This window comes from Protopterus annectens, chromosome 5.part0, assembly GCF_019279795.1.
Source record: "Protopterus annectens isolate FY-2018-M chromosome 5.part0, PAN1.0, whole genome shotgun sequence".
Lineage (NCBI taxonomy): Eukaryota > Metazoa > Chordata > Ceratodontiformes > Protopteridae > Protopterus > Protopterus annectens.
The window spans coordinates 354748558-354766062 of NC_056735.1; the positions used below are offsets into that span (position 1 = coordinate 354748558).

The 17505-nt window shown below is 39.8% G+C and overlaps 1 protein-coding gene across 4 annotated transcripts in view; it reads right to left on the reverse strand.

The window, feature by feature from the left end:
• Nucleotides 1-17505, reverse strand: part of LOC122802629 — a 1172105-nt gene that overhangs the window by 366345 nt on the left and 788255 nt on the right. For all 4 annotated transcript variants that reach the window (XM_044072319.1, XM_044072318.1, XM_044072317.1 and 1 more), the window contains one exon: nucleotides 1361-1504. In XM_044072319.1, the coding sequence (XP_043928254.1) occupies nucleotides 1361-1504 (144 nt within the window). The remainder of the gene's footprint in view (nucleotides 1-1360; nucleotides 1505-17505) is intronic.

Here is a 17505-nt window from a genome sequence, read left to right on the forward strand (position 1 = left end):
TATGTTACAGAACAAGCCTTAATTTAGTATAAAATCATCAAATAACCCTTAAGACGATATAAGATTGCTGAGTAGGTACCTGAAAAGAAGCATTCAACATCAAGAAGTCTGTATTCCTCAAATGTCTCTGACCTAGAATGCAGTTATTTTTTCTGTAATATTTTTGCATCCATGCCTGCCAAGCTTCAAACCTTCTTTGAGCCCAATCATTCTCCCGTGCTGGGCAGTCTTAGTCTAGGGGTGAAAGCAGATGGGAGGAGTTGTCATTCACACAGCAGGCATGAAGTTGGTCTTCATCCTTGCTGGCACCCTGGCAACAAGGACATTTTTATTATGGCCTTAACACCATCTCTGGTACCTAAAGTGAACATCCACATTCCATGCCCTTTGTTTGTTTTTGTGTGCTTCCACCAAGAAGCTGCAATGGCTAGCAACATTTGCTTGGGATTGCTAAGTCCACATCTCTGGTCCTGGACATTTTGATGTCAAGCAAGCCTTCACTTGTGTGGTTGAGACTAGTCAGCTCTATCCCCTGATCCCACTCGCCCGCCCTCCCTCCCTCAAGAGGCAAACCAACACCAGCCACTCACTCTCAACTTTCCTCACCCAGCCTTTCCAGTGCCCGAGCGGTTGGTCAAATTCTGGTCATTTGGACTGCAGTCAAGGGTTTATTCCTGTATAAGGTATGCTAATTACAATGCAACTACTTAAGGTTTCAGAATAACATCAGCTCTTTGTCACGAGTTACTAAGCTAATGATGCTAATTACAGTGTTTCTATAGTCACTTTTTCATAGAAAGAAAGAAGAGACATTTTCAATTCTATCCCAGCAACAAAATGAGAAATTTTCAAAAATATTACCATGAATAAATAAAATCTTGGTGCGATGGTCAGATACCTTTATGTATTATTTAATCATGCACTGGTCAGTTACTTCTGCTAACTTCATCTAAAATGTTCTATTTTAATTGTGCTGAATTCTGTTTACAGTGTCATTCTGCACACTACCCAAAGTGAGTTTTCTAACATGGACTCAGCATTGTAAAAAAAAGTACATTATTTCTGTGTTGATTTCTTTTTATTTGAACCAGTTTATATATCCAGTTATACTGCATCTTCATTGCTTCTGTTATAAAACTAGGCTAACATATAACTGCATTATTTTTTAATTTACTGTATGTATGCACTTATATTTTATGCATTATCCACTTCTGATTTGAGACACAGCTAAAATGGCATTTGAACAAATTAGCTTAAACATAGTTAACAAACATATACACTAAAATATACTGTCATATTAAACATTACTATACTTAGAAATGTCATTACATTCCACTAGTGCAAAGATATCAAGTTTTACCTTTATTCCGAAAACTGAATTTTCCAGATAGTTCAAGCTTGCACTTAAATTTGTTATCACTGGTTTCCTCATAATTCTCTTCTGGTGGTTTATAATGTGATGTGTTGAAAAATTTCAGAACTTCTTCTTTAGAATTTGCATAATCTTAAAAATGTAAAAGCAAATTAATAATACATTTTAAGTGTAGTAGTAAAAACTTCAAAAAATTCTGGGAGGTATGCAATAAAGTGACTAAAGTAAGACAAATCACCATAAGCTTCGAGTTGCACTTAAAAGGATACCTAATATATGAATATATGTATTTATACTGAGCAACACAGTAGTAATAAATGGATGATCTGCAATCTCAACTGTTCTAAATTTAAAAGTAACTAATAAGAATAGTTCAAACCACTGACGCACAACAGGAACGATGTAAGCACTGAAGGTTACCATAATGCTATTCAAAGAACTGTCTACTGATTTAACAAACAATTTAACAAGATGAAGTGGATGTGTATGAGTCCATACAAAAAAATCAGATTTTAAACTAAGACTATTTAGTTATTTGCATACATGAACAAATGAAATGCATATGAAAATTTGCATAACACAGACAGCCAGATCCAGGCTCTTCGACAGGAAATAGTCTTTTATTGGCTGATCATGAGAATTCTTTTTATCACATATTTGATGCTGTCAGTAAACACTGTGATATAATTATGAGAAGGAAGAAAAATAAATTAGTGCAGGATAAGAATGATTAAAAAACAAAATCACCTTATACAGTTCCACTGAATAGTAAGGCCTGAACATATCTACATTCAGAAAAGTATCTTCTCTCTAGTGAAACTTCAGGTAACAAAAATTTGGGGTTGGTATAATGATTAAGGTGTTTATCTCACAGACACAAGGTACAAGGTTTGATTCTCACCTTTAAAAGGGAAACTGACTAGGCTTAAACTGGCCTACTATGGCAGCTAGCCTAGTACTTACCTATATGTATGCATGTGTATCTATTTAGGAACACTGGTTTCCTCTCGGGCAGCCAGCCAGGTTACAGAACCGAATGTCGGACCAAACTCCTAGCAATGTATGCCAACATCATGACCAAACAATGGTAGTGAAAAATAGACACCTCCCCAGTGGACAAGGAAGGAGTAGGGGCAAGACGTACAAATGAACCTACGATGACTGTCCTTGACAAATACAGGCACTGTTTACTGTTTTAATCATTTTAAATCATTTAATTATAGCCACCTCAACATCATGCCTGCCTTTGGAGGATTATTCCTCAAGGGTTTTATGTTTCTGCAACAAATCTGATTGGGTTATTACAGGATTTGAAGTTGTTTAGTAGAAAACTCAACCCTGCTTTGTGGTTTAAAGACAAATCAACTACGGAGAATTTGACTACTGTCCTGGCAATTGTGAAAATGCTTATGGTCCTCATCTCCCATAAGCAAGGTACAAGGTTCAATCTTGACCACCACCCAAAGCATGCATAGAATTTGCATGGTCTCCCTGGGTCTCTGTGGGCTCCTCCCACCACCGAAAAAATGCTTAGTGTTTCTACCTCAAACACAACCAAGATTAGAGTTGTGGGCAGCAGCACAGACTCTGGTTGGTGCCTATAGGGGAAGAGTGTACAGACTAGCTACTTTAGGCCTCACCTGTGGTGCACAGTACCCTCAAAATAAGAGAACATGGCTCACAAAATGCACTCCATGACAGAGTTAACCACACAACTGTGTAAAAATTGCCTCTAGGTGATCTGATCTTGTTGACTAATGTTGCTAAAAATGGGCACGGTATTTGGTCATGATAAGTGAGTTGTGAACCAGGCCTACTCCAACCTATGCCAGGGAGTCCATGGTAATCATGGTGGTGGTGGGATTGTATGTACCCCTACAAGCCAGTGTGTGCCCAGGAGTCCTGGGTCAATAAGTACTGACTGTCCAATGTCCACTTGCCCAGCTTGGGTTACTTGGTATAGCTCTGTTCTGTGAAAGCTGGATATAAAACCAATCAATCTACCAAACATAAACTAAGAATTATTACACAATGTAGGTTCACTGACAGGATGCAGCTTGGAAATGGATGACACGATGGTAAAGAGAAGGCTGGACATCCTATGTATCCAGGCAACAAGATGGAAGGGTAGTACAAAAAAAACACTTGGCTTGGGATCCAGGATCTGCTACTCAGGAGGAAGACAGACTAGAAATGGTGTGGGAATTCAGGTGAGGGGCAGAGGATTCAATAGACAGTGAGGGAAGTCATCATTCATCAGAATTACTGACAGACTCATGGCAATCAGACACCAGTGTAAGGACAGAGTACTATTCAGCCAGTAACTTGTAGTCTATTGGTCGTTTTGGGCCAGTTCCTAGCTTTTTTCAGCCCCCTGATATAAAACACGCTAAACGCGCGTTTTCCAGCTTGTACCTACTCAGCACAGATCCTTGTGGTGGCCAGCAGAGTAATCCAGGCTTCAGAGAGCTAAAAAAGTGACTTTACCTGATTTAAGTATATTTTTTGTGGCTTTCCACTTCTAATTACCTAGCGACTGTATTTCGCCTGCTTGCTGATACATTGTATTTGTCTGCATTTATTCTGTTATTGCACTTGAAATCTCAGTTTGTTACTTTTAAAATCTGTAATTGTTGCAAATTGTTTTTGTAGGCTGTGATAGCCGATTTATAGCATTTAAAAGTATCTACTGTATCTGTTTCTCCTTGTTTCTGAAAAAAAAAAAAAAAAATATCTCTTGCTTTTCCCGCCTTACTGAGCTAGAGTAGTCCAGTTTCAGAGTTGCTGATCCCTGGACTTTGTTTGTAGTTCCTGTTACTGATTCTTTGCCTAATTTGGAAGAGAGGAAGTTCCCTTGCTTACCAGTGGGAGTGGGAAGCATTGAGCTGCCTGTTGGTCCAGTTTTGTGAGGTTTGAGCCAGTAACTTGTAGTCTATTGGTCGTTTTGGGCCAGTTCCTAGCTTTTTTCAGCCCCCTGATATAAAACACGCTAAACGCACGTTTTCCAGCTTGTACCTACTCAGCACAGATCCTCGTGGTGGCCAGCAGAGTAATCCAGGCTTCAGAGAGCTAAAAAAGCGACTTTACCTGATTTAAGTATATTTTTTGTGGCTTTCCACTTCTAATTACCTAGCGACTGTATTTCGCCTGCTTGCTGATACATTGTATTTGTTTTTCTGCATTTATTCTGTTATTGCACTTGAAATCTCAGTTTGTTACCTTTAAAATCTGTAATTGTTGCAAATTGTTTCTGTAGGCTGTGATAGCCGATTTATAGGATTTAAAAGTGTCTACTGTATCTGTTTCTCCTTGTTTCTGAAAAAAAAAAAAAAAAAAAAAATATCTCTTGTTTTCCCGCCTTACTGAGCTAGAGTAGTCCAGTTTCAGAGTTGCTGATCCCTGGACTTTGTTTGTAGTTCCTGCTACTGATTCTTTGCCTAATTTGGAAGAGAGGAAGTTCCCTTGCTTACCAGTGGGAGTGGGAAGCACTGAGCTGCCTGTTGGTCCAGTTTTGTGAGGTTTCAGCCAGTAACTTGTAGTCTATTGGTCGTTTTGGGCCAGTTCCTAGCTTTTTTCAGCCCCCTGATATAAAACACGCTAAACGCGCGTTTTCCAGCTTGTACCTACTCAGCACAGATCCTCGTGGTGGCCAGCAGAGTAATCCAGGCTTCAGAGAGCTAAAAAAGCGACTTTACCTGATTTAAGTATATTTTTTGTGGCTTTCCACTTCTAATTACCTAGCGACTGTATTTCGCCTGCTTGCTGATACATTGTATTTGTCTGCATTTATTCTGTTATTGCACTTGAAATCTCAGTTTGTTACTTTTAAAATCTGTAATTGTTGCAAATTGTTTTTGTAGGCTGTGATAGCCGATTTATAGCATTTAAAAGTGTCTACTGTATCTGTTTCTCCTTGTTTCTGAAAAAAAAAAAATATATATATATATCTTGTTTTTCCCGCCTTACTGAGCTAGAGTAGTCCAGTTTCAGAGTTGCTGACCCCTGGACTTTGTTTGTAGTTCCTGTTACTGATTATTTGCCTAATTTGGAAGAGAGGAAGTTCCCTTGCTTACCAGTGGGAGTGGGAAGCATTGAGCTGCCTGTTGGTCCAGTTTTGTGAGGTTTCAGCCAGTAACTTGTAGTCTATTGGTCGTTTTGGGCCAGTTCCTAGCTTTTTTCAGCCCCCTGATATAAAACACGCTAAACGCGCATTAGCGCAATTTAGCGCAGAATAGCGTGGAGTTGCCACTGCTGCACACAAGAGCAGCGGCGGTTAAACAAGGTTAAACTATTCGGGCCATCTAAATTCCACTCTTCAAATTTTCCCTTAAAACTATTTTCCGTGAGCTGTACTGCTGATCTAACCAGCGTATCCTATAACTGAAAATTTCATCTCTACTTGATTCCCAAGTAGACTATTCTCTATCTGTAAAGCCTAGCACTTACTCCTACAGTACTTGCACCTTGATAAAGCACTCTTATTATAGATAATACCCCACCAGCCTAAAACCCACATCCCCCGGAGTCCTTTGAAAGTCTCTTTATCTATTACTTCTAGTATGTCGAGGGATCAGTTGCTAGTGTCCTCTCCTGCTCAACTGGTGAACCTGGGAATATTGAGGCAATGTTACAATTGCCTCATGTACACAGACAATCCTCTCCTTCTCCCACAAAACACAAATACATGCGAGAGATGCAACTATGCGGCCAAACTGGAGGCTGAGCTCTCTCAACATAGGACTGGCAAGACCAGACAGGAGGAGAAGGTAACCACACACAATACATACCCAGTCACACATAGTACCATCACAACTTCAAATCATACACATAATCACACAAAGACATACTCGGAGGCTCTGATCAAAAATCTACCAAAACAGCAGAGGCCAACAAAGCAGACACCCAAACAACTACCACCTCAGGACCCAACACATGCAACACATAGACCACACAGTCAGAGTGTCAAACAGTCACAGCCCTTAAGGCCAAACACAATGCCAGACACACTTGTCATTGGTGACTCCATAGTCAGACACACTGACGTCCCGCTCACCAGACTGAGTAAGGAGAAGGTCACAGTAAGCTGCCTGTCGGGCGCTAGAATCCGCCACATAACGCAAGCACTCAGGTCTCTCAACAGCAGGTACAAGTACGACTCAGTCATTGTCCACGCTGGTGTCAACTACCTGAGATGTACCTCCTTGGACTACATGAAAAGGGACATCGTGGAGCTCTCTGATTATGTAGCCAAGGCAGGTATGACCCTGACCTTGAGCAGTATCCTACCTTCACCTAGAATGATGCCACAATACAGTGATAAGATGATCAGCTTTAATAATTGGCTTAAATTCTGGTGTCATTCAAAGGGGATCCAATGTCTGTCTGCCTGGGATGACATGCTGGACAAGCCACGCTGCTTCGCAAGGGACGGCTTGTACCTGTCACCCCTGGGCTTCCGGATACTGGCAAAGGCTCTTGCCACCCCATAGTGCCTTTTTTAGGCAAGGCTCAAATTCTAAACCTACCACCCTAGAACACCAAAAAGGAAAAAAACTAAGGGTAATGCTGCTCAATGCCAGAAGTCTCAATCTCAAGATGCACGCACTCGAGGCCCTTCTCAATATGGAGAACATCGATGTCTGTGCTGTGACAGAAACCTGGTTTAAGGCTCCTGAGAGCACCCCAGCACTAACAGGTTTCACCTCATATCATGTGTTCCGGCCCCAAAATCCGGACAACACCAAGAAAGGAGGGGGGGGGGTGTCCATATTCGTAAAGGACACCCACACCTCAAGGTTGGTGGCAACGCACGATGCATTGGAGACCATCCAGGTGCAATTAACCATAGGCAAGACTGCTCTGCAATTTGTAGCATGTTACAGGCCACCCTCTCAAACTCAGGAACCTCATATGGCCTTCCTGAAAACATTGGAGGGGATACATGTATCTCCAAACACCATCATACTAGGTGACTTCAACTACCCTAATATAGACTGGGAACACTACTCAAGCCCAAACACTCTAACCCAAAGATTCCTGGAGTTCATAAACTCAAATGCCATGGAACAACTAGTCACCATCCCCACAAGAGGAGAAAACATACTTGATCTCATCATCACGAACATGGGATCAAAATGTTCAACACCGAAGTATACCCCTCACTGGTGAGATCAGATCATAAACTAATCTCGCTGGAGGTCCTCATCCCGCCCCCACCTGAAACAAAAAGACCACAGTGAAAAACTTCTCAAAAGCCGACTTCACACTTCTAAAAACTAGTGTGGTCTCCTTTAAGGCCCCTGAGCCAGTGGTAAACATTACTCAAACCGCTGAATCACTTACAAATGCCTTCTACCAGCACCTACAGGACTGCATGGATCAGGCAATCCCAAACAAAACTAAGACTCTCTGTACCAAAGGCAAGCATCCAGTCTGGTGGACCCCAGCCATAAACAAGCTCTACAACAAAAGGAGGAAGCTACTACAAGATAGAGCAAAATCCATGAAGGGTAAGACACCTTTGATCATCATAAGTAAAAAACTAAGAGCCCTCATAAAATCATCCAAGGCAAATTTTGAGAGAAAAATCGCCAAGGACTCAAAAGACAATCACAAGGCCTTCTTTAGCTATGTTAGAAACCTAGGAGGAAACTCCCAGATATGCTCAGAATTAGTTCAAAATGATGTGAAAATTACTGAACCTACACACATTGCCAACATACTGGCTGACAGGTTCAGTGCAAACTTCTCCCCCCCTCCCCCCCAAAAGGAGAGATATCTATACCAGAGGATTGTAGCCCCCCAAACATCTCCAATGCCCAGGTGAGAACTGCTCTCACTAAGGCAAAAAACACAGCATCCATGGGACCGGATGGTGTCCCCGGCTGTGTGCTTCACAAACTCAACGAGGAATTAAACCCACAGTTAGGACAGCTGTTCAATCTTAGCCTCACCTCAGGATACGTACCCAAGGAGTGGCGCACGGTGACTGTGGTCCCACTTCATAAGGGCAGTGCCTCCACCGACCCTGGAAATTACCGCCCCATTAGCTTGACAAGCCTTATCTGCAAAGCCATGGAGAGGATCATAATGGAACTCATAAATAAAGACATAGGGAACTTGCAGACTTTGGATCCAACCCAGTTTGGCTTTGTCAAAGGCAGATCCTGCCTCAAACTTGGTTGACTTTTTTGAGACAGTCACCAAGGCCATTGATGAGGGAAAGGCAGTCCATACAGCCTACCTCGACCTGGCAAAGGCCTTCGACACAATACCCACTCAGGTATCATCAAAAAACTCATCAGCTTGAAAGTAAACCCATACATCACAAGATGGGTTGCAAACTGGCTAAGTGACAGAACCCACAGGGTCAGAGTTGCTGGAGCCATGTCAGACTCAAAGCCTGTCACAAGTGGTGTCCCACAGGGCTCAGTCCTGGGTCCACTCTTGTTCGGCATCTACTTTTCTGAAGTACAAGCAAACACAGGAGGGTTATGGCTGACAAAGTTTGCAGATGACTGCAAACTGGGAGCCATAGTCGAAAACACATCTGACACAGATATCCTTCAGAAGGGCCTCACAGAAACGGATAACTGGTGCCAGAGCCATGGCCTAAAGTTAAACGCCAAGAAATGCATAGTCATACCCTTCGGGAAAAACAAGGTTATCCCTAGCTACCATATAGGTAGCAATCCACTGAGCACAGAAGAAGTCATCAGGGATCTGGGGACCCAGGTTGACAGTAGCCTTTCGTTTGACACTCATGTTGCTAAAGTAGTTAGGAAAACCTTCTATATTGCCCACCTGATCATGAAGGGATTCACATCCAGATCAAAGGAGGTCATCGTCCCCCTGTACTCATCACTCATTAGACCTATGATTGAGTACAATGCCCCGTTCGGAATGTATCTGACCCGACACCTGCTGCAGCTTGAAAGGCCCCAAAAGTTCCTCACCAAAAGGATAAAGGGTCTCAAAAATATGTCTTATGCTGCCCGACTGAAAGAACTCCAGCTCTATTCAGTCTCATACCGCTTGCTCAGAGGTGACCTGTGCCTGACATATAAGGCCATGTCAAACCCAGATTTGATGAATATGCTTCACCTCAAAAAATCTAGATCCCTCAGAACCACAAGGGCGGGAGACTTAAACCTTGACACAGTTATAAATAGAACGTGCTGGACGGACAGATTCATCACCCAGAGACTCCCTATGCTGTGGAACAAAATCCCAGTACATGTGAGGCAGAGCACCTCGCTGGCCTTGTTCAAGAGGAATCTTGACCAATGGATGGGAGATCGCAGATATACCCTACGGATTACTTCAGTGTCACTGCTTGACAGAGGCACAGCAAAACAATAGGCATAGTTTTTACTCAAACTAAAGGGGTGGCGAAAGCCACATTACTATGGGCTAGGCTTATAAATGCCCTTGGGCAGATAGCCTAGTATGAACCTATGAACCTATATTCATAATCTTAGCCTATGCCTCACAACAATGCTGGGATAGCAATGAAAAGAGTGCATTCAGGCAAGAGTTGTATGACCTACTAGATAAAGCAGGACAACATGAGGTGGTGTTGATAATGAGTAATCTGAATGCACATAAAGGGACAGACAAAACAGGATATGAGGACTGCCTAGGTCCACATGGGTGAAACAGCAGCAATAAAGAAGGAAAGGCCATTCTAGACTTCTGCCTCGTAAGTGGCTTGATGGTGGCCAAAACATGGTTCAGCAAGCAAAACTGTTACAAGACCACATACAAGAATGGTCAACTTGCAACTCTGTTAGATTTCATAGTAAGGCAAGGGCATTGGGGTAGAATCAGCGTCTGCAAAATCATTCTCTGTGAAACAGTTGGCCCACAACCTAAACTACCGCTTGCCACAATCAGCTGCAAGCAATGGTTAAAGGAGGCTGGGCTAAAGAGCTAGAAGTTGACTGGAGAGAAAGCACAAGCATTCAATGAATTACTTAGGACTCTAGCACCTCAGGAATAGGAGGAAATAGGTGGAGTTGAAGAAGAATGGCAGCACCTCAAATCAGCATGTATGAGGACTATAAAACAAACATGCAGTCAACCTATGTATGGAAATAAGGTACATAAGGAAAGCCGGTAGTAGAATGTAAAAGTCTAGGAAGTCATCAAAAGAAAGGGGGAGTACAGGGAAATGTGGGAGAGAGAATAGACAGATCAGGCTAAGAAGGAATGTTGTTTGACTAACAAAGTGGCTAAGACAGAAGTTACAATAGCAAAGAATGAGGCATCACAGGTACTTTAGCAGCTTCTGGAAAGTTAGTCAGTGGATGGCACAAAGGAACTCTATCAGGTTGCAAGGCAAAATCAGAAAGGTAAAGCAGACAGTCGGACACCTTTCATAAGTGATGCTAGCAGCAATCTGTTCACCAGCCACAGGACATCAAAGGCAGATGGAAGGAGTACTTCCAGTAGCTTTTCAATGAAGAAAATCCCACAAAGAATCTGTACTGCCACAGACACAGCCGATTATGAAGGAAGAAAAGCCCACCCGAGAAGAAGTAAGAAAAGCACTGAGGAAAATGAAGTCAGAGGAAAGCAGCAAGCTCAGATGAGCTCACAGAAGATACGATCAAGATGTTGGATAAAACTGGGGAGAAATGGCTCCTGAGGGTACTCGTAGCAGTATGGCGAGAAATACATATTCCAGATGACTGGAGAATAAGCATACTAGTGCCTGTACAAGAATAAAGGGGACTTCCATAACTGTGGGCAGTACATAGGCATTCATGTCACACAGCATGAAAGTCCTGGAGAGGGTGACTGATAAACGAATATATACAGTGGTAGAAAGTAGGATGGGAAATTAATAAGATTCAGAGCAGGATGCAGCACAGCTGACCCAATGTTTACAGTGAGACAGATAGTACAGAAAAAGCCAGAGGTAAGGAAAAATTCCAACTGGGCATTCATAGATTTGGAGAAAGCATACGACAAAGTCCCAAGAAAGCTGATTTGGGCAGTCCTGCTGTGGTTCATTGGGAAAAGAAATGTAGGCAATGTACAAAGATCCAATTCCTTAAATAATAACAGTGATCGGTCTCTCAGAGGGGTTCCCATTGGGAGTGAGAGTACATCAGGGTTAAGCTCATAGCACACTACTGTTCATACTGGTGATGGAACTACATTAGCAAACAAGATAGAGGGGAGGGATTAACAAAGCAGCTATATGGAGAATATGTGACATTACAGGCAGACTCTGAGCAAGAACTTCAAGCAAAGGATAGGGGAATGGAATGCAAAACTGAAGGCACATGGGATGAAACTGAGTACACATATAACAGCTGTAATGGCTGCAAATGTGGAAAATTAGAAGTTGAGAATTGAAATAGAAGAGAAAATAGTTGAAGAGGTTAACAGCTTCAAGTATCTAGGAGGGGTGGTTGAAAAGAAAGGAAGTCTGAATGAACAGGTCAAAGCTAGAATAAGAGGTTCTACAGCCAACTGGCACAGACTGCCAAGGGTAATATATGACAAAAGAATGCCAAAAATGCTGAAAGGTAAGGTATATAAACAGTATTGTGACCAGTGCTACTGCATGTTAAAGAAACCTGGGCAGTAAAGGCAGATCAGCTGAGGAAGCTATAGATGATGGAGATGAAGTGTCTAAGACTAGTACTAGGATACACACTGTGGGACAGAAGAAGAAGCAATGTTATCAGAGCAGAAGCCAAAGCAGCTCCAATTGCAGAGAAGGTCAAAGAGAACATATTATAATGCTCAGGCAGAAAGGCAGAAAGCAATCTGGCAAAGATGATTTGGAACAGACTAGAAGAAATCAATGGCATCCACCAAAGAGGAGGATGAACTGTGTGACAGAAGACCGACAACAGTCAGGCATGACTGTCAAAGAAAGTAGGAGATTAGCACTGAATCGACAGAGATGATGACAGTTGCCACAACATTCCAACCATATGTAGAAAATGGTGAAGAAGGGGTTGATTATGATGATGATATCATGGCAAGGTCAATCACTTTTAAGCCCCCCCACCTGCTTCCTCCTGTTACCTTATACAAGAGGATCTGCAAGAAAGAATTTAGGGAGAGGATAAAGAAGAAAGGTAAAATGCTTTTCAACTTATTAGTGGAAAAGAGATATCTTCTGTAAAACTGCAGGAGGATACAGCAATAAAAATCATGAGACTGATAAGGGTCAAAAAGTGGTAATTGTGGACAGCTTTTGTTATCCACACAAAATGCTCTAGTATTTGAATGAATGATGGTAACTTTTTCATGGGAGTTTCTATTAATGAAGTTAACATATCTTATTCAAGGCTTGATGCATGGTTACATGACTTTGTTTTGGGCAATGGCTTGAGTAAGAACAGACTGATTACATCAAAATGGAAAATCCTTTGAGTTGAAGTATTTTGGCATTCCAAAAATGCACAAATCATGTTCAGATTGTCCTTTACGGCTTTTTGTTGCTACAAGTAGATCCAAAACTGAACAGTTGACAGAACTGGTGGATATAAAAATTAAAGGTCTTTTAAATGATATCAAGCATGTATTACAGGATTCATGGCATTTTTAAGTACTTTGGCTCAATATCAATATGTTGTATGATCATACTTCGTGGTGGCTGATATTAAACATTTATTTTTAGTTATTCCTCGCACACTGGGTTTGGAATAATTTTATGATGCACTGACTGATGGGATCAATCTCATACAGGATGATATTAATACAATAAAGGGGTGCATGTTACTGGGACTTAGTAACAACTCTCTATTCCTTGAAAGTGAATATTAAAAAACAGATAGCAGGCAATGTAATGGGAGTAGAGGCAGTCCCTGTGTTTGCCAATATTATTTTATGGTGGTGAGAGAAAAAAAGTGTTAAATTCTTCCCATTGGGAGTATATAGTGTCTTGTTTATGCTTTTGGATGACATTTGTATCCTATGTGTTGGTGACAGCTCAGATTTTAAAGGATTCTTGGGGTATATAAATGGAACAACTTTATTTTTAAATGTTAAAACTGAATATGATGCAAATTCAATTAATTCTTTGGATGAAAAAGTAATAAAAAATAGAGAAACATTTACATTTAATTCAATAATATTTAGGAAGGACACATATTTCAAATATCTATCGTACTGCGAGTTGCCATCTACCTTAGCAAAATGGGGAAATTTTGAAAGGGCAGATGGTACTCTTGTCTTATTTGATATCTGACGATAAGATTTTTCTTGCAAGACAGATAACCTTGGTAAGATGTTTTTGGATAGAGGGTACCCTAAAAACCTAACAGACAAATATAGGGATGATATTTCTGATAGAAAGGTTACATTTCAACCACTGATTAGACTTCTAAATAGTTTGAAAAGAGCAAGTTGAGAAGGGAAAGATTATGCATAAGCAACAATTTGTAAATTTAATAAGAAATTGTAATGCCATGTTCAGACCACTAGGCATGAACAAGTGGCTGTGTGATAAACCACTTTTTGTATTTAAAAGGAGTAAAACTTTGAAGCAGTATTTTGAAAGGGTGATGAACAAAAACAATACATCAAAAACGGGTATGGAAAGATGTGGGTGTTGTGTCCAATTTATGTTTATTTATGAAGCAGTTAACAATAATGATTGCTAATTATCCAAGAGTATTAGCTCCCAGAAGGAGGTTTGACTATATATGGTTTACTGTTCCAAACCTCTATCATGCCCAGCTTTTTACATTGGTAAGATAAAAAGAGACTTGAAAAAGAGGATCTACCACCATGTGTATGCTATTAGAAAGGGTGATATTACAAATGTCTTATGTAGACATGCTATTTTGAGTGTTTTAGAAAGTTTGTGTTTTTTGTTTTGGAAAAAGGCCACATATTCAATACAGATGGTAATTGGACAGTACATCTAGAGGCTAGGGAACTGCACTGGCAGCTTGTACTGGTTGCTACTAGTGCCCCATGAATTAATGACAAGATATCTAAAAACAGTTTGTTAGTACTAAGGAAAGCTAGATTGTGAATATATTTTGTTAAAAATTCCCTTTAAGGGAGTTGCATGGTTAAGGTACAAGTCACTTGGTTTACCTTGTTGATGTATTAATATTTTTAAGAATGAACATTGATATATATATATAAATATATATATATACACATATAGATATAATTGTTTTTATAGTGTTTAAAATTGCTTAATAGGATTTTCTTAGTGACATTTATAATATGATGATGATGATTATGATTATTATTTTTAAAAAACTACTACTAAGTGAATCAACAATCCACACAGCAACCCAAACCAGGGTCAAATAGTTTAGAAAATACGAAGTTCCACAACCACTGCACCACTATTCACCAAAGCAACGAAGTTCACTTATGAAAACCAATTTATTGTTACAAAAAACAGACTTAGCGCTTTCACCATTAAAATGGCATCCTCAGAGTCATCTGAAACACTGAAAACTTGCACATTATATATCCACACACCCCACTGATTAGTCATGACATCATAATTAGTTAATTAAAATTAGTTAAAATGAAACTCAAAAAGCTTGTTTTTGACAACTAAAAATGCTTGTAAACAATATGCTTGTGGAAATAACTATTAACCCCCCCCCCACACACACACACACACACACACACACACACACACACACACACACACACACATATTCATGAATTAAACATATATTATTGTTAAAACTGTATAATAAAACATTCAACATTTGACAATTTGCTTGAATGTGCTAACAATTCCTATTGAATGTAGTATAGTAATACACTTAAATAATAGCTGACTTGCATTTCAAAATAGGTTTGAGGGAAATGTTGTCATTAAGACCAGGGTACCTCATAGCATTTAATCGCAATTGCCATTCAGTTTCTAAAAAGGCTACCCTGTTTTTTATGTCTCCCCCTGCCTCATGGTGCACTCTGTCAACTACAAAGAACAAAAACTTACTAAAATTGGGACAATGACTAGTGTGCAAAAACAAAGCATTGCGTACATCTTTTTTCTTAATTGACCTAGTGTGTTCCATAATCCTGTCCTTGAGCTTTCGTGTGGTCATTCCTACATAGAAAGCATCACAGAACATGCAAGAAGCCACACTTCTTGCATGGATTGTACTTGGTTTTGGAAGAACTATAGCTTGTCCAGGAATTTGTAGTTGCAACACCAAGAATTTAGTTTATGTGGCTTCTTGCATGTCCTGTGATGCTTTCTATGTAGGAATGACCACACGAAAGCTCAAGGACAGGATTATGGAACACACTAGGTCAATTAAGAAAAAAGATGTACACAATGCTTTGTTTTTGCACACTAGTCATTGTCCCAATTTTAGTAAGTTTTTGTTCTTTGTAGTTGACAGAGTGCACCATGAGGCAGGGGGAGACATAAAAAACAGGGTAGCCTTTTTAGAAACTGAATGGCAATTGCGATTAAATGCTATGAGGTACCCTGGTCTTAATGACAACATTTCCCTCAAACCTATTTTGAAATACAAGTCAGCTATTATTTAAGTGTATTACTATACTACATTCAATAGGAATTGTTAGCACATTCAAGCAAATTGTCAAATGTTGAATGTTTTATTATACAGTTTTAACAATAATATATGTTTAATTTATGAATATGTGTGTGTGTGTGGGGGGGGGGGGGTCAGTAGTTATTTCCACAAGCATATTGTTTACAAGCATTTTTAGTTGTCAAAAACAAGCTTTTTGAGTTTCATTTTAACTAATTTTAATTAACTAATTATGATGTCATGACTAATCAGTGGGGTGTGTGGATATATAACGTGCAAGTTTTCAGTGTTTCAAATGACTCTGAGGATGCCATTTTAATGGTGAAAGCGCTAAGTCTGTTTTTTGTAGCAATAAATTGGTTTTCATAAGTGAACTTCGTTGCTTTGGTGAATAGTGGTGCAGTGGTTGTGGAACTTCGTATTTACTACTAAGTGAATGCTCTTTGAGTGGACGTTTTTGAACATGTGATTATTGCTGTTAGGTATTTAATGGATTTTTATGGCAGCCCACTGTTCTAATGATGTTCTAAGAAGAAGTAATGAAGTTCTGCCAAGTTTAGGAATGAAAGTGCTTAACGTTTTAATAAATTGTATTTGCTGTGTTATTTGTCCAGTTGCAATCCTTCTTCTTTTTTGTTATTTGCATATTATTTACACAAACATTGTTTTGTCAAAAATGGCTTTTGAAGTGCAGCAGTTTCCCAAAAATTTGAAGTGCTCTAATTGGGAAGGCAAATATTTTTTCAGTAATTTATATGTGCCTGTAACAATATACACCCTTTTCAAAAGATGCAATGACATCTGAAGTGGCATAACACCTAACAGTAACATGTGGGTCAGAGGGTGGTTCCCAACTAGTGTGGTATGTTTGGTGAGATAATTGTCAGTATACCTTACAATTAAATGTGTAATTATGTAGTGCTGTGAAACCAGTATAAGATTAAATTCAATCTGCAGTATACTGAAGCAGAAGAACTGTACTGGTATGTTCTCTACCATGCACACTCAATGCACTTCAACGCTTTGCTAAAGCTCAGCAGTCTTATCAAAAGCAATTGAACATGTTAAATGCTGTTAGGCAAGAGGGTTGGGCATTGCTTAAAACTTATTTATAATTTATTTTCTAAGCAGCTGATCTACATGCTATTGTTCTAGTTGTGGCTAAGCTGTATCTGTGAAAGAAACAAAATAGGAAGATTCAGGTTAAACCACACATGCTACAGCACAGCTTTGACTGTTAAAGCAAATGTCTGTACTACTGAGGACTAGATTCAGTTCCTAGATATTACATATATTTCTTATTCTAATGTATGGGATTGGACACAAAGTTCAGCTGGGACATAGGAAATGGAATTCCAAAGCAACTGACTGCACTGGTTCTGTGCAACCGTATGTCAGTCTTTCTATTAGTGTACATCATTACATGGAATGAGATTACTGTGTGAATTATTCATCTATGACACAAGCAACTTGCATACTCAACGCTGCTGCAGAAAGGTAATTTATCACCTAAAAGTGCAGCCAATTTCTATGACCTTTAAAAATTATGCAGTAGCATTTAGTGATTGTTACAGTTCTATTAAAATACCTTGCTATACGTGATAAATTAACAAATGCAAGACT